This window comes from Stegodyphus dumicola, chromosome 4, assembly GCF_044657685.1.
Source record: "Stegodyphus dumicola isolate Sdum_Otavi_A_Nest chromosome 4, ASM4465768v1".
In the NCBI taxonomy this organism is placed as follows: Eukaryota; Metazoa; Arthropoda; class Arachnida; order Araneae; family Eresidae; genus Stegodyphus; species Stegodyphus dumicola.
This window is the reverse complement of record NC_140771.1, coordinates 92,954,552-92,973,447: the sequence shown is the minus strand read 5'-3', so window position 1 is coordinate 92,973,447 and position 18,896 is coordinate 92,954,552. Positions and strand designations below refer to the sequence as shown.

Sequence of the window (18,896 nt, the reverse complement as noted above, 5' to 3'; positions counted from 1 at the left end):
GACACCAATGACTTTAGCTGGCTGACACCAGGAGTGCTTAGTGACAAATGTGTGGGTAAATGAATGGAAGTACAGCAACAAAACTATGACATAGGTGATGGATAGGTTTCAGTAAGCAGTCACGAAGTCTTCAGACTTTAATCACGTGGGCGAAGAAAGCTTTACGGCTGGGAAACTTGAAGGAAAGCCTATTGCAGTTAGTGTGTCAGTGATGCATCAACTTGCAAGTCAAGTAGAAAGCATGGCATAAAACTTGAAATTAAATGAAGCACAAGGCCTGCAAGCATTTCTGTCAATGGTCATTAATTAATTAATGGATGGTAACTTAAACTGCTGAGAGAAGGCAGGATCTTGATGGAGGTCTTTCCCACCATTTCTGCTCAGGAGTGCATTCTTTTCTCTGACAAATGTGCTATTTATTGACATTCCCTGAATACGAACATCTTCATATGGGTAAAGGAAAATCCACATTTTTTATCCAAGAAATTTAGAACAATCCTCTGCACATCAGACTTTGGGCAGGGATGACTGAAGAACACATCTTTGGTTCATACTTCTTTGAGGGTTCCATGACTCAAGTTATTTATCTAGAAATGCTGAATGACCAGCTTCTTCCACTGTTGCAGAATTTGGGCATCAACAACTAGGTTGTTTAATAACATGATAGAGCTTCCGCCCACTTCACATTTCCTGTCCGTGAACACTTGAAAGAACCATTCCCTGGCTCATGGATAGGATGTGGATCCCCAAATTCAACAGCACCTTATCTTTACCTGCCTTGCTTAATCTGCTTTAGCTCTTTAGCTTAGTCTGGATCTAATGGTACTTTCTGGAGCAACACTAAACCATACATCAGAAAGAAATGGTATGTGGACAATAATGCTTTGTGAGCATGTGTGCTTGAACTTTTTGTTGTTATTGTTACTTATGCTCCCTTGTCTGACACAGTCATCCCAAGCCCATGGAATTCCTCGTGGTAAAGAGCACAAGATTATGCCTGTCGTTGGCAACAGCCTTGAGCACAATACAGATGACAGTGCGATTTAGCTCTTCCGGGCCTAATTTTCATGGAAAGCACCCTGGAGAATGGGTCTAGGTTTGCCATCCCTCTCCCCATCAACCAAATTAATTGAGACGACTTTCAATTCAGCACATATTTAGAGTCCCGCACCAACACTATTACATTTACAAACATCTATACCTTCTCCGGGATTCGAACCCGGGCCCTTGGGCACAGCACTCAGTGAGGTTAACCACTATACCAGTTAGGCAACACTTGAAACCTTCCAGCATCTGATACTGCAGCTGCTAAAGCAGATGAGTAGGAAGACATTCAGACACGTGCTATGCAGGGGTAATGGTGGCGAACATACTGATGTTTTGGACAAAAAGTGTAACAATGAATTGTACGTGTTACAAAGTTACAATGAAATATTTGCACAAGTCAAGGGACTTTCTGGCCACTCTGTACATATTCATTTGTATGCTGCTTTACCATACATGCACATGCATACACACATAATCAAACTTCAACAAATTGAAAATAAATGGAGCAATAAAAAAAAAAAAAAAAAAAAATTTCAGACTATCAAATTGGACTAGATTTTAGCAATTTACAGGGGGACATGCACATGCATACACACATAATCAAACTTCGACAAACTAAAAATAAATGGAGCAATAAAAAAAAAAAAAAAAAAAAAAATTTCAGACTATCAAATTGGACTAGATTTTAGCAATTTACAGGGGGGGGGAGTGGAAATCATATAAATATCTATCATATATTGAAAGAGCTTTTTATATCATCTAGGAAAAGAAAATAAACTGGGAAATTTAAGCTGATTATAGTGCTATTGTAGTAAAATATGACAGTAGTGTAATTAAAAGCTGAAAAAAATTTTTTTTTTTTTTTTTTAAAGGTAAATTTATAAAACAGGTAAAAGGAAAATGCAGATAAGAACAAAGCATTTACTGCTATTAAACGGAAATTAAATGCCTTTAAATATGATGTGAGGTTAGAAAAAAATTCTGAAAAAAAAATGTTAAAAGCAATAAAATGTTGACTAAATGTGAAATCTACTATTTAGAAATGAATAATGCTGTTCATGCCTGCGCACCTGTAATGTAATCCATGCATGCGCATCTGTAATGTTCTGATCAGACGAGTTTGAGAATTGCCATCGTCGGTGTATGAGGACTGGTCACAACTATGAGTTAATACTGATTGCAATTTAATTATGGGAATTAATAAAGTAACGAACCAGCATACTTATTATAGTGTGGGTTATTTGGAATGAGACCCAAACATATCTGGTCGTAGTCACCGGAGATTGAGTTTTGTGCATGAATGCATAGTGTTTCGTTTTTGAGAACGCAGGAGTGTTTGTGTTTGCCAGTATTCCCAGCTTGTTCTTTACAACGAATATCGCTTATTTTGGATAAGGACATTCATCAAAAGTAAATCACTGCAGAGGTTTGTGATTCCTCTCTTGTTAATTCTGTACATTCTGTGCTTTGTTCTGTTATAAATAACAATATTATTTAAGGGCGCTAAAAAAGAAGATTTAAGGCTTATTGCCTTAGAAATAAATCTAAATGTTGACGAAAAAATGACTATAGCAGATTTAACTGATATTATTTAGAATAGTGAAATTTTTAAAATTAAACAAGATTTGGTAAAAGAGATAGCAAAACTCTATTATCGAAAATATGAAACAAGAAGAGCAAAAACAGCAAAAACGTATCGAGTTAGAACAAATAAAACTTGAGAGATCAAAGAATGAGTTAGAGTTGGCTAAGCTTAAAGCAGAAACAAAACTTAATGGTGTAAGCAAAACCAAAATGAAATCAGAGTCACTAGATCAATTAATAAAAAGTGTCAGGACCTTAACTGTAAAAATTCCTATACAGCCGGAGAGTTGGAGATTTTTCTTTTAATCATTAGAACGAGCGTTTATTACAAAAAATGTTTCGGAGGACTATAAAGCAGAACTTCTGTTAAATATGTTAGGAGACAAAGCTTCGAATATAATAACCTATTTACATGATAAGGATATTGCAAATTATGAAAAAGTAAAAGAAGTAGTTCTGAAGGAGTTTCAGCCAACACCATATTCGTGTTTAGAAAACTTTAGAAAAACTGTTAAATAACCACATGAAACTCATGCGCAGTTCGCTTCACACCTAGTAACTACCTGGGGGTTTTATTTAAAATTAAGGAAGCTAACTGACTTTGAAACCCTCAAACAACTCATAGTTTCAGACACATTATACCAATCTTTGGATATGGAAACAGTTTCTCAGATTTCAGTGAGGCAAGAGGCAAGGTGATTCATGGTTTTCACCTAGTGAGTTAGGTAAAGAAATCGATTTATATTTCACGTCATGATCAAAACCTCTTATTGAGAATTCTCATGTTAATCATAAGTATAACAGCTCAAAAAGTGTAGCTAAAGTGTTTTTGTCAGATGTTAAAACAGAGAACTGTATTTTATGCCATGGAAATCACGGTTTGGCAAAATGCCCATCGAATTTAAAATTACGGTACAAGAAAGAGTACAGGTTGTGAAATCTAACAAATTATGTTTTAACTGTCTACATATGCATTCAGTATCAAATTGCCCATCGAAATATTCTTGTTTTTGTCAAAAACGGCACCACAAAACTATTCATTTTCCAAAAGTAAATATCGTAAAGGAGAAAGAATCCTCTTCATTGGAACAAAATAAAAACAAATGTATCTGACTGCAACATTCCCAAACGAGATCTCTCATCGACCTTGAACGTTAATGCATTGATAATGAGAGAAGAAAACACACAGTGAAGTGTCTGCTGGATGGCGGTAGTATGTCAAATTTTTTTACACATAATTTTATTGAGCATTTGCAGTTAGAGAAAGAAAAAACAAACATTTCAGTTTTGGGAATAAATGATGCTTCTTTGACAATAAAGCATAAAATTAATGCTTCGATATGCAATAAAGAAGGAACTTTTATAAAGAATTTGGACTTTTTAGTAATTCCAAAAATAACTGCTGATTTAACACCTTCATGCAAAATAAAAATTTCAGTGCAAGATCTTCCTAATTTAAAATTAGCAGACGAAGAATTTAATGTTCCAGAAAGGGTAGATATGCTGTTGGAAGCAGGAGTTTTTTATGAACAGGAGTGATTGTAATTTAATTACAGGATTTAATAAAGTAATGAACTAGCGTACTTATTATAGTGTGGGTTATTTGGGATAAGACCCAAACAAATGCCATTTCATATATATTTATAAAATTTAGGCATACAAAAGCTAAGTGTACATGGAAAAGATTGTTTCAATTTCCTCAAGCTAGACTAGCCACTTAAGGATATGTCATTAAAGAATGTTAAATGAATGCACCAATTTATAATTCTAGATTACTTTGACCAGCTAATAATAATTAGAACCTTTCAAATATACATAAGCATTTTCTACAGGATCTTGACTTTTTTTGCTTAATTTTGGAATAATTTAATGAATCTGCAACAATAACAATAATAATATATTTCATTGTGCAGAATTTAAAAGGAACCAAAAAAGTATTAATGCTAGAAGAAATAAATTTTACAAGTTTTTATCAAGAGAGAAAAGGTAAAAAAGTCTTCACCATTCAACAAATGATTTAGCTTTAAATTCAATTTTTGCTTTTACAGAACAATACTGTTCTGAATTTAAAACTAATCATTCTACCAAAAGTTTATGTCATCAAATATAATTCTCATACCTTCAGTTCATCATTTGTATGCCTATGCCTGCATTTTATGCAATATTCTCTCTTTCATGAGGACTACAATATAGTTATACCTTTTATAATAATCTAGCTTTTGAAATTTGAACTATTATGTCAGAAGGATCTAAAAATGAGTAAACCACTAAACTGTAATGATTTAGCGTTGTTATTAAATTAAAGAGAAACATCACATAAATCAAGCAATTTAGCCAATTGCATGTCACAGAAAAACAGAGGAAGATAAAAGTATACATCAAATCCTTATCCTATAATTAAAAACAGTTTCATATGAAATTTTTGTGAAATAATAAAAGAATTCCTACCTCATTCACGATATAATCTAGAAGTTCAAATATTGACATAATTCGAGGGCCATCTCCATATGGTAAGTAAAAGCTACCTGCAATAAAAATTTATTGACTGAAATTAAAAAATTATAAAATCTTTTGCTTAAAAAATTAAAAGCAAGCAACCTTTGGGATATGCTGAGCAAAAGTAACAAATTATGAAAGTTTTATAATTATTACACAGTTTATAAAGTTATAACTCAAACTCATTTTGCTTTTCTAACTTCTTATAAATCTAAATTCGATAACTGTAATAGGGTAAACTGGAATTATTTTCTGCAAAATTAGCTGAATGCTCAAAAATAGACTAACAAAATTTCAAATTTTTTCAAAACATTTGAAATTGTGGACTTCATAAGTGGTACCTGGTTAAAATAGTTCGTTAGCTCTTTTTGATACTTTTAGAAAACTGGATTCTGTTAAGCTTGAAGGCTAAACATACATTTAGCAACTGCAGGTACCACCTAGCTAATAGATTATGAAAATGACATGAAAGCACACTTGCTAGATGATCTCCATGCGGCCTTAGGTATAAAGGTTATAAAGGCCAATGATACAGATACGTGAAAGAATGCCAGGATATATACAGAACTTTGTACTCAAATTAAAATTTGAAATGTATTTTCAAAATTATAGTGCATATTCTAAGGAAAATCCAGAGTTAATTACTGTGTAACATTAATACAATCAAGAGAATTTATAAATTGAAATAAATGTATTTTCTTCAAAAAATTAAAACTACTGAATATATTACAGGATACATGTGAGACAAATTCATTCATCACCTAAAAAGAAATTTCATCACCCAAAATATTAGATGAAACATTCAAAATTTAATAAATGGATAATGCCAGTTGATAAATACAGTGATGACATTCATGATGTATCTATACAGCATGAAGCACACAGAATGCATGGTGTACAAGAAAAACAGTACAAACTTTAACAGCTGCTAATTCTTTCAACAATTCCACTTTTCAAGTTTACCTAGTCTGAAATAATGAAAAGATACCAAGTTTTAAATGAAATGTATCCTTATGTGCTACCCAAGATTTGAAAACACAGTTGACACAGAAAGTTTAGAAGACTGCATTTAACATATGCACCTATGTAACTCACAATCATTTGAATTAGAAATAAATTTTAAGCAGAAGGTACTATCTGAAATGCTCACAGAAATAATCCCAAAGACCATGGACATCAATGAGCTACACAAGGCAAGAAAAGTTAATGGAAATATATTATCAAAACGGAAGAAATCTGTAAAGCAAACCAGGTAAGGTAAAATAGGAATTTTAAAATCATGTGTTTGCTGCATTTTGAAGAATGGCCATCAGAAAAACTTACATTCTAAGCATATTCCATGCTCTTTACAAAAATAATCTGCACCAAAGATCGCAGTTTTTTATGTGATACTCAGAAAGATATACAAAGAACACATATTTCTAAGCATGAATGTTTGGATTATGGAACTGATAACATTTAAAACAGACACTAACAATCATTTTTTTCCCCCTATATACATTCTTTTAAATTTTGAAAATAAGCAGTATATAAATAAGAACTAACTTTACAATCCTTTAAAGTATGTATTCAATTTTTAGAACACACAGTATTTTGTTCTGTGTTATTACTAAAACATAGTCTTATCTTTAAATATCATTAAAATAAAAATACTTCCTCCACTCATCCCAGATACCGAGCAATCCAGAAAAACTAAAGACAAAACTTGCTTACTTACCTGGGTAGTGTGATGTTGAATCGGAATAAAAACTCTAAGAAGTTGATTTATCTAATTATATTCTATCTACACTACAAAATATATACATTATTTAACAATTTTCGGGAAATTTTTCTGGCTCCTAAAGTTATTACACATATTAATCGGCTCACGTCCCGAGGTCGAAAGGGAAAAATCCTTTTTCTCTTCCTACTTCAATGACAGCCAACACCATCTGTGTCTCGTACATCAAAATGAAGAGATTTGTTTTTAATATTTGTAAGATACAACTAATTAGTTTCACAACACTCCCACCTTTTTGATTTTCAGAAGCAAAATCAAAAATCAAATAATGGTATCCTTAGTACAGGAACACACTTCTAGAGCACACAGTTTACGTACAGGATGAATTAGTACGCCATTTCTAGTTTTCACTTTTACAACTCTTACACGTCCATCTCTGCTTGTACAAAGTTCTTGGACACGAGCGATTGGCCAGTTCACTCTTTTAAGGTTCTCACAACCTATTAGCACGATGTCTCCAACTTTTAATTCACAGTCCTTCTGTCCATGCTTTTGTACTAACTGTCCAAGGTACTCCTCGCGGAAACGGCTACGAAATGGTTCTCAAAGTTCTTGGCAAAAACGCTGACGAGCCAAGAGTTTATTTCGATCTAAAGTATCCAAATCTGCTGTACCTGAAACCTTAATGTCCTGTAAGAACATGGAAGGCGTTAATGGTAGAAGATCCTCAGAGTCATTTGACGCATAAGTAAGTGGTCGACAGTTTATTACGGCTTTCACATCACAGATGACGGTGAGTAACTCTTCGTAATTGACTGCAGCTTGTCCTAAGACTCTCACAATCAAATTCTTGGTTGTGCGGATTAGACGCTCCCATCATCCGCCCCACCGAACTTCCAAGTGATGGGATGCAAAGTTTCTTGAGCAATTACCTTTGCCCAATCGACCTTTTTCAGCAATGCAGATGTACCGACGAAATTCGTGCCGTTGTCTGAGTAAACTGTAGATGGCCGACCTCTTCTGGCTATGAACTGACGAAACGCTTGAATGAAGCATTCGGTACTTACGGATGTCACTAGCTCCAAATGTACACATCGATATACAGCACACGTAAACAGTACTACCCAGGCTTTGTTTTTATTTTTGAGAATCAGAGGGCCACATAAATCTATGCTGGTAACTTCAAATGCGAAAGCATCTCAAACTCTGTCTAATGGTAATTGAATGGGTGCAGTAGTTGGAGGTTTTGCTGTAAATCGTTTACAACGGATGCACTGTTTCACCACTGATCTAATTTGGCGTCTTGCACCAATGATCCAGAATTCTTCTCTAATTATAATGTTAATGCTTGTACGTCGGCATGAGAATGCTTTAAATGGTAATCTCTAATTAAACAGTCAACAATATAATGCTTAGAAGGTAATAAAATCGGGTACCAGAATGCATAAGAATCATCTCGTTCGGTGATTTTCGTTTTTACTCTTCTTAAGCCACTCCGATCTCGTACGGTCAAAAGACCACTGATGGAATCTCCAGTCTCTGGAAAACTCTCTCCCTGAACAAGTAAAAGAAGTATAATTTTAGATTCCTGTATCTCGGAAGCAGACAGAAAAGGCTCTTTATTTGCAATTTTCTTTTGACAATTTTTGATAAATCTCTTTATCCAACCTAAAACTCTTAACGTTTTTGAAAATTTAGAGAACTTCTCACACCACTTAACTTTATCCGTTTTTGTAGTTATACTAAGACTTACATTTGAATTTATGCCTTTCCAGCGCTCTGAAAAAACTAAAGTTTCATTTGGCTTAACCTCTAATTTTAGCCAGCTATCTCTAGGGCCTTTGAGCCAAACAGGCCCTTTCCAGCAATTTAATTCGGAAAACTAAAGAGGGGAACAACCACGAGAAGGTAAATCAGCTGGGTTAGAATGACCCGGTATATATGACCACTGATTTGCTTTAGTGAAAGCGCAAATTTCCTTCATGCGATTGCCCACAAAAGTCCCCCACACACCATTTCTTTGAATCCAAGATATGGCCGTGGTGGAATCGGTCCAAAAATGTTTCGGGATGTCATCTAATGTAAGAACTTCTGTCACATATTTGGAAAGACGCATGCCCAAAAGACAGGCCATAAGTTCTAAACGGGGAATAGTAAGTTCTTTTAAGGGTGCGACTCTTGACTTAGCCATTACAAAACTGACTAATGTTTCTTCTTTAGTTTCGCATCTTAAAAATATTACCGTGGCATAAGCATGCTGGCTAGCATCACAAATACATGAAGTGTCCAGGAACTTCCATCTCCAAAACCTATACATCGCGGTATTCTCAACTTATTCAAAATTTGTAATTTATTATACCACCTCGAAAATTTACTTTTGAGACTATCTGGTAATGGAGTATCCCAGTCTGCTTTTATCGCCCAAATTTCCTGTAGCAGTAACTTTGCAGGCAATAAAACAGGTGTCAAGAAACCCAAAGGATCAAACATTGTCTAACGTTAATGATAAAACCTCTCTTTTAGACAAATTCTTCAAAACCAATACAGTCTAATTTCAATATAAAGGTTATCTTCTATTCTGTCCCACATAATCCCTAAAACTGGTACAGAATTCTCCATTGTGGACTCAGTGCACAAAGTACTTTGGGTTAGTTCCACATCTTTTTCTACTGTTCACATACGTAAGTCCATTTTTGCTTCAGCTAATATTTCAGTAGAATATTTCACAAAATTCACAAGCTTTTTTTCGTTACCAACAGAAGCCACATAATTATCAATATAAAAAGATTTACTTAATTTCTGAGCAATAGAACTTTGTTCCTTTGGTACTTGTCCCAAATAAACTGAAATAACCGCCCATAATAGAAAAGGGCTGGACTTTACTCCAAAAACTACCCTCGTATGGCGGAAAACCTTCAGAACATTTTCTTTCTCCCACCATAAAAATCTTAAAAAGTCCCTATCTTCTTTCCGTAATTCAATCCGTAAAAATGCACGCCGGATATCAGAGGTTACGCCAATGCATTTTTCTCTAAATCTTAACAAAATTGAAGGGATTTCTTCTATTAAATTTGGCCCTTTTGCTAAGTAATCATTAAGGGAGGGCAATCTATTAACTTTATACGATGCGTCAAAAACAGGTCTTATCTTAGTTGAGACACTGTCTGGTTTAAATACTGGGTGATGCGGTAAGTAGTGCCCTTTAGAATTCAGTCCATCGTCTGGTACTATTTCAATTACACCCTCCTCCATTCATTCATTAAAAATTCTATCATATTCTTCATATTTATGTAAAGACTTGAGTTTTCGGGTGACATTGAACAATCTTTTTTCTGCTACATGACGATTTGACAGCAATTCTGCGTTATATACTAACCAAGGTAATCTGACACAATAATGACCATCTTTGTTTCTGGAAAGAGAGTTTAAAAATTGTTCGTGGGCAATTTCTTCCTCAGCAGCGTTAGTTGAATTCTGAGGAGCATCTAATATTCCGATCATTTCTAAGCTCCAAAGATTGGAGATTTTAAAGCTGTGACCCACTAAACTTGGACACAAAATGGAAGCATCTTTATCTTTGTGATTAACAAATTCCTCCGATACACCACAAACTGTCCAACCAAGTTTCGTGCAGACTGCCGTTAATCCTCCTTTTAATTGTTTTACTGATCCTGTGAGAATTTTTCCATAAATATTCCTACCGATGAGCATTTCTATTTTTGGACAATCTGCTCCCAAATCTGACAACCAAATGTTGTTTCGTTTTAATTCTTTTAATATCGAACCCTTGGGTACCCGAAGTATATCCCCACATATTATTTATAATACATATATTTTAGATCCCCACACATATTTTAGATCTGAATATTTACACGGACTGGCTGAACATAATTTTACCCGATATTTGTTATGCAATTTTGCTTCTGTTCTGGCACCTCCAAATAAAGTAAGAGCAACATTTTCTTTGGAAATAATTGGTAACCCCAATTCAGTGGCTAATGATTTCAAAATATACGATTTCTGGGAACCACAATCTAAGATTACTCTAACATCTTTATGCTTTTTGACACCAGCTACTCTTACGCATAGTCATTAAAGCTACGTCAGTGGTACAAGTTTGCCTGGCTGTAGCCGTATGTATGTTGTCTATTTCTAATTTTTCTGTAGGAGGTTCAGTTTCATTATTAATGTCTGGACACAAAATAACTGAGTGTGATTTACCACAAGCAAAACACCTAACAAACTGTTTACAGAACTTTGCTTATGATTTGGTTCCAGGCATTTTAAACAGCATTTTTTCTCCTTAACTTTAGAAATCCTTTCATTAAGAGATAATGAACGTGCATCGTAACAATTTTTACTATCATGCATTTTACCACAAAAAAATACATGCATGTTCTTTAGTTGTAAGAAAACCTGTGGCAGTGGGAACATTTGCCTGTTTCTTAAATTTAAATTTACCTTTTGTTTCCCTCTTTGCTTTATTATGATATCCTTCTTTACGACTAACACCATCGAGTCCATTACGTGCCAATTTTAATCTCTCCTCACCCTCGGCTTCAGACTTTAAAAATTTCATCACGTTGGTAAGGCGAGAAAGAACAGTTCCTTCAGGCTGGTTAAAGGGCGAACTCCTTTGCCACGCCATTAAAACATCACAGAGGTGTGACGATTCCACCATCGGAAATAACCACGATGTGTTTTCGCTCGATTTAAGACCTAAAGACTCTAAGGCTCTCAACTGAGCTTCAATTTTATCATACAGTTTATCAAGAGGTAATTTATCCTTGTGATCCGCCTTCACATTAGAAACAATTAATTTAATTAGTTCCCTAACATACACTTCTACTAATAATTCAGGTTTCCCTAAATGTTCCTTCAAAGCTAAAACAGCTTTATCATAATTTTCCGAAGTCACCGGATAGCTTTCAATGAATTCTTTAGCACGTGATCCGGGCTTCATACACTGAATCAAATAGGAAAATTTGTCACTTTCATATAAATCAGGGTCAGTGTGAATTTTCTCAAACTGCGACCAAAACGCTAGCCAATTTATCAATTCCCCATCAAACTTCTTAAGCTCGATTTTCGGAAGTCTACACTGTTTAATCTTACTACAACAAATACCAGCACCATCATTTGGTCTTGTTTCTAAATTGATTTCATCTGAAAATTGCAATTTTTTATTCATTTGCCGAGTTAGTGTTATGAAATCATCAGAATGCACCTCGCGACTTTCGATTTCTTTAGTAACATCATCCTCTAAAGTTTTTCCATCTTCAGTTAACAAATCAAGAATTTTATCATCTACATTTTTTATATCTGAATATACATTTTGTAGTTCAGTAAGTTTATCTTACTAAATCTACAGAAAAATCTTCTTTTACTAACTCTGTTTTTAAAATATTAGCAGTTTTTGCAAAAGAAGTGCATAAACCTGCCCGTTTAAGTTTCAGAGCCTTTACAGCTTCCATAGTTAACTTTCAAAATAAAATAAAATGCTTTACAAAATAGTTTCGAATTTAAACTTAATTATACTTTAATACATCAAAAACTATCTATAACCATTAAAATATTTTTTTTTAAAGTTTATTTCTTAGAGTCCTGTCGCGGACGCCACTTTATGTTATTACTAAAACATAATCTTATCATTAAATATCATTAAAATAAAAATACTTCCTCCACTCATCGAAAATACTGAGCAATCCAGAAAAACTAAAGACAAAACTTGCTTACTTACCGGGTAGTGTGATGTTGAATCGGAATAAAAACTCTATGAAGTTGATTTATCTAATTATATTCTATCTACACTACAAAATGTATACATTATTTAACAATTTTCAGGAAATTTTTCTGGCCCTTAAAGTTATTACACATGTTAATCGGTTCACGTCACAAGGTCGAAAGAGAAAAACACTTTTTCTCTTCCTAATTCAATGACAGCCAACGCCATCTGTGTCTTGTACATCAAAATGAAGAGATTTGTTTTGAATATTTGTAAGATACAGCTAATCAGTTTCACAACATTCTGTCATTCACCATTATCATAAATAAAATCCTCACAAAAAAATTTTTTTAAAGACTTTTAATTACAGTCTTACATAATCTATCCCAACATAATTTAGCCCTACAATTTCAATTCAATAACTGTCACATGTACTACCCATCAATAACATACATATATACTCAAAATCTCATTGTGCTTTGCAAAAATGAACCTAAGAATCAGCACTCTAACTATACACAGGGTTCGTACGCATTTCTGCACACGGAAATTAAGTACTTTTAAGGACTTTTAAGAACTATTAATGAAAAAAATTAAGGACCTATGAGCAAATAAGAACTGAATAAATTCAATTAAAAATATTATCTATGCCTGAATTTCACTTTTGTAACACCATCCTAAAAATAAAATAGATACGTAAGTAGTATGCATTATTATTAAACATGAATTAATGAACATAATTATTAATAAGTTTGAGAATAAAATAAACTTTATGCAACTTATCAAGTAGCATTAAATATGTTATACTTATAATAGTTGGTCATATTTGAAAGAATACGACCAACATTTACGTTTTACTAACAGTTAGCTTTATGTTTATTTTTTTATGTCACATTTTGTCATGTAAAATGACAAGTAAGTTCATAATTAGCATCATTCATAACAAGACTGAGTGTTGTCAGTGCTGCTGCTTGTCTAGAGAGACCCGCTGATTAGAACAAACCTGAATAGCCTAATGTAGGCACGGTTGGCAACTGTTGAAAGTTAGGCTCTGTTTGATGCAGTTAGTGTCATAGCTTCGTGTAGAGTTCGAGGGGTTGTAACCCAGTTAATATACTTTAAGGTTCCAATAAGGCATTAAAGCACCAGAGGTGATAAGTTTTTTGTATTACTTTAAGTCTCAGTAGATGCAAAGAATAAGTTTTTCTTGAATTTTTACATTTTTGTATTTTATCTTGTGACCACAGTGAGTATTAATGAATGGCAATAACATATAGAGATAATTTTTAAGGGTAAGCAGTTAGTTATAAATAATTAAATGAGGTAGTTTGATAACCTTAGTCATTATGTATTTACATGGCCACTATTAAATTTTATTTTTAACAATATTTGTTAAAAAGCCCTATTAAAATCAAAATCTAATAAAATTTCACAGTTTAAAATACATGTAATGTATGACATTGATTCTTAAACGCTATTAGGATAATTACACACTAAAAGCTACAAAACATTTATGTTTTGTACAAAATATTTACCCATCATTTTAATTGGAAGCCTTCCCAAACATTTTGGCTAGTTTATATCGATTTCCTTCACTTTAAGCATCTTTTCTAACAATTAGAGATTTGTCTCAATATGCAAAAAACTGCTCTCGCTAGTTTCTGTGTGCTTTATTTCCTCCTGACTTGTCACCCTCTCCACAATGTACCTATGAGGGTTTACTTGATCTGGTAAAAGTTATATAGTCCAAAACCCCCGATAGACGTGAAGCATATTATTGCTATTTCTGAAAATAACTACAATATCAGGCAAAGGCTTAAATAAGCCTCTTATTTAAAAAGAACTTAGAACATAAAGGCATGTTCTGATGCTAACAAAATCAATTACAGCTCACGGTGACTAATTAAACAAGAACAGTCAAATTCAAACTAATAATGTGGACTAGTGGTCAAAGATTATACAATTTAATTTAAATTTAATCTGGCTCAAATGAGGAAAGAGAAATGGGAAATTACAGTAAAGGCTGAAATCATAAACAACTGGGTAATTTACATAATAATAACTGCACATATCTTTGAAGAAAAATTTTCTTTATGTACGCAGTTTCTTCAACGTGTTTCCTTTACATTTTAGAATTTTTGGATTTAATTAAGGATTTCTTTTATTCTAAAAAACACTAAATGCATTTAGAATGTTCAGAAAAAGTGGCTAATTTTATTTTAGTAATATGAACATTCAGAAGAAATATGGAATATATATGGTAAAGGCCGGTTACAGAGCTGATGTGGTAGAATTTTTAGAATTTAGCGACACACTGAACAACAAATTCTAGAAATGTCAAAACTTTTAGAATTTAGAACAGGCATTGGAAGCAGAATTTAAAAAGGTACTAGGCAGCAGAATTTAGGATCCACAGAGATTGCATCAGGTGGGAAAATGCCTATTTCCAGCTATGTGTATGATGCATTAAGACATATTAGATGAACCTTTTAAATTGTAAGTTTTCAATTTCTTTATTAATAAAAAAACCCTTTCTATAATTGCCGGCCCATATAATAAGATTAGAAGCATTTTTGATATTTTCCATGCTTATGTCTAGTGAAAAAGTAGAGAAAATAAAGGGAAGATAAAGATGTTAAGATTCTAATATCATAAGTAAAAACATTGAAATATTATGTTTTCATTGTTCTTCCAGACATTCTTCCAAAAAGTAATTCATTGTAAACTTTCCGTAAAATACATCCATTACGTGTTGATACCATGAAGATATTTTTAATTTTGTCACCTATTTCTTGAATCTTCTAGAATCATGAGTCTATATACCTTGTCTTCAAATCCTTCTAAACTTTCCAAGCTGCAATGTCTAAAATCCTAAAGAAAAATTATCCCTACCAATTCTGTAACAGCAAAAAGCCAGAAATATTTTGGAAAAAAAAGGAGGAAAAAGTGTAAAATTAATTTTATAGAGAAAACAGATACATATTCTGAGAATTTTGAATATTCTGAGACAATTAATTACATAGGAAAAACTCTTACTATGAAAAATTAAAAAGAAGACTTTTTAATTAATTACATAGCTAATTTTGCTTTCGCTAAGAGCTGTTTCGTAAATTGTGCTTTATAGCATTATACCTTGTTTATTTTTCAGATTCAAAATATTGTATATTAATAAGTTGCCAAAACAAAACTTCATAATATGACAGCGAAAAATAAAAATGTTTTATTTTAATGTTATTTTTGAAATATAATTTCAATACATTAACTTTATTTTAATGAAATTAATCAATGTTACGATGTTTAAAAAAAAATCGTTGAAAAATTATCAGATTTCGGAATTAAAAAGTTTCTACAGAAACTGATCTTAAAATCGCAAAAGTGTTGAAAAGTCGACAAATTTAGAACCGTTTAATAAAAAGAATTCACATCCCCAAAAGCAAAAAGTTATTTAAGAGCTATTTATTAGAAAAAATGAATTTCAAAATGCTTACGTTTCACTTCTTGCTTAGAAACTCGAATACCCCACATTAGAAATAGAAACAAATTATAACTCATGAACCCATTCAAAAGATAACCATATATACATCAGTGAATTGCCAAAAATATTCCTCCAAAATGCTAATTCACACTCAAAATGACAGTCGTAAAAACAGACAGAAATTTCATTAATTAATTGAAATTTAAGGACCTTCTGCTGATTTTGGCCAAAATTAAGGACTTTTAAGGACTCTTAAGGCCTATACAAACCTTGTATACAGTAAAGGAAAATACTAATTTTTTCATTCACACAATACAGAAGAAACTATTAATATCAGCACTTTTCCCCACCACTTCAGAAACAAACAAACTAACTACGAAAACCCCGTTAAACATTGAAGCTAATATAACAGACTTTACTTCCCACTGTCAGTTTTGCACTAATATGACAGATACTGTTGTTACAAATTCTAGTTAAAATTACATTAAAACAAAACTGATCAGTCAATCAAAAACAGTTATTAGAACTCTCTAAAAACAAAAATATTGTATATAACAGATTCTGAAATATAAAGATCACAATACTATTACAAGTAATATTATTACAAAGACGACTTGATTAAACAACTGTCACAGGGAAGTTTATTAAAAATGGCCATTTACTAGGTCTGTTTTTGGAGCTAGGTGAAGGAGATTCACTTTGATCTGCACTTGCTGAATACTTGGGGCCAAAAATTGCTGCAAGCTCTTTGGGTTCAGGAGGAGGAATTGGGTATCGACCAATAGCCATTTCAACAAGAGAAAGTCCAAGACTCCAGATATCAGATTGAACTGTATAATGTGTTCCTTGCAATCTTTCAGGCTATGTAAAAAATAAATAAAATAAAATTATACTTTAATATATATATATACATATATCAATCAGATCATATTATTACTGCACTTATCAGTATATTAAATTCAGATTTAAATGTTGTGCAGCAGAGAACATATAAGAATATATAAAAATACTAAAATTAAACAAAACACCTTTAATACGAGTTCAGCTGCATTAGTAGCAAATGCATAAAAGGTGAGTGCTAAGTAACAAAAACTGAAAGTAATTAATGCAATCACCTTTTCACCTCCAGAGCAAATGACTCAAAAAACAATCAGTCTCTACAAACTCTAATAAAAAATAAACTACATATAAATCAAAAAGAAAATTAAGTTTTGTGAAGCACAAAGCAATGGGCAAAAATAACACATCCATAAGCCAAAATATTCTATTTTATTATCATTTCTGGGGTTTAAAATAAACAGATATTTGATTTATTTCAATATACTGATATGTAGTTTTTGGCTTCTGAAAACTTTCTTCAAGAAGACATTCCTTCTTTCAGGCAGGCAATCTATTTTGCTAAAATTAAATTCAACTGTAACAGATAAATAAGGCACAGAAGTGATAATGATATAAATTAGTCTGAGTATTACAGCCTGAAAATGAAACTCAATGCATTTGATTTGGCTTCTTTATCAGATTCTACCATGTTCTAGTTTGATTATATATAAAAAATAATAAATAAATAATCTAATAGCATTTTTGAAGAAAAAATGTGTAAATGTTGTATAAAAATGAGTTTATTGAGAGGAAAAGAACACTTAATTTATATGCAATGAATAAGCTTTCATCATTATTTTTATGCTCAGTTCTTCATTGAATTATATCGGAAATGCATAATAGCGAGAATAAGTAAGAAATTAACAAAGGCTAGTGGAATAAAAGCTTTTCATTTTGAGAGAACTTACATACCTTGGGGTCATTATTGTATACAAGCACTTACAGCACTGAGACACTAATTGAAGCAAGCTTTTATACTATATACAGCAGTTAGGAAGCCAGTTTTTATAAATCTTCATCATATCAGCTGTAGTCAATAAGTTGAGCAATACACTCAACTCATTGTTGTTAACAAAGCAAAAACCCCTTTACTAATGCAAAACTAGATGTTGCTGGGTGCAGGGGCACAATCAACCAGGTTTCTCCCAAGAACTGGTATTTCAACATAAGCTTTATTCTTCATAAACAGGCCAGCCACATGGAGTTTTCCCAGTTTCTGCTAAATGTAATGTCAGTATGATTTCTTTCTTTTAACATATTCTCCATAAATCTCCTCATTAGGAAGATTTCTTGCATATTTTATCCAAAATTAATGGATCTGCCAACTAAGAACAGATTCGATTTAATATGTTAACTAAAATTCAGTAACTGTTACTAGCTACTAAAATATATAAATTTCTAGAATACATTTACTTACACTTTTGTGCATTTAATTAATCTGAAGTATCTCCAAGCCAATGCATAAACTAACAGTTATGGAGAATTACATGACTGTGAATTCGTAAGTCTGAGGGTTATTTTTTAGAAAATTTATTAATAATTAGTATCATACTAATGCTGCTAAAAAATTTCTGCAATTTTTACATCAGACAGTTAAGTATTTTTTTTTTTTTTTTTTTTTTTAAATAACAGTGTCAAACTGCAGAGGTAAAAAACTTGATATGGCATTATAACACCATAAATTAAAGTGATTTAATATGTTAAAACTAAAATTTGGTAACTGTTATTAGCCACTAAAACATATAATTTTCATGAAGATATTTACTTACATTTTTGAGCATGTATTTTCAGTACCTGTAAGCCAATGCATACATTAACACTATGAAGAATTATATGTTTGTGTAAACGCAGAAGTCTGAGGGTTAATTTTTAGAAAATTTATTAATAATTAGCATCATACTAAAGTTGCTACAAATATTTCTGCTTTTTTTTTACATCAGACAGTAAGTATTTTAGATGGGCTTTTCAAA

At 32.4% G+C, this 18,896-nt stretch overlaps 1 protein-coding gene across 1 annotated transcript in view; it reads right to left on the bottom strand.

Annotated features, from left to right (window-relative positions):
* Window positions 1-18,896, bottom strand: part of LOC118199164 (dual specificity mitogen-activated protein kinase kinase 1-like) — an 80,545-nt gene that overhangs the window by 22,578 nt on the left and 39,071 nt on the right. Inside the window, exons 7-8 of the mRNA XM_085815230.1 lie at window positions 16,710-16,908; window positions 5,080-5,156 (exon numbers count right to left, since the gene is read on the bottom strand). Coding sequence (XP_085671356.1) covers window positions 5,080-5,156; window positions 16,710-16,908 — 276 coding nt within the window. The remainder of the gene's footprint in view (window positions 1-5,079; window positions 5,157-16,709; window positions 16,909-18,896) is intronic.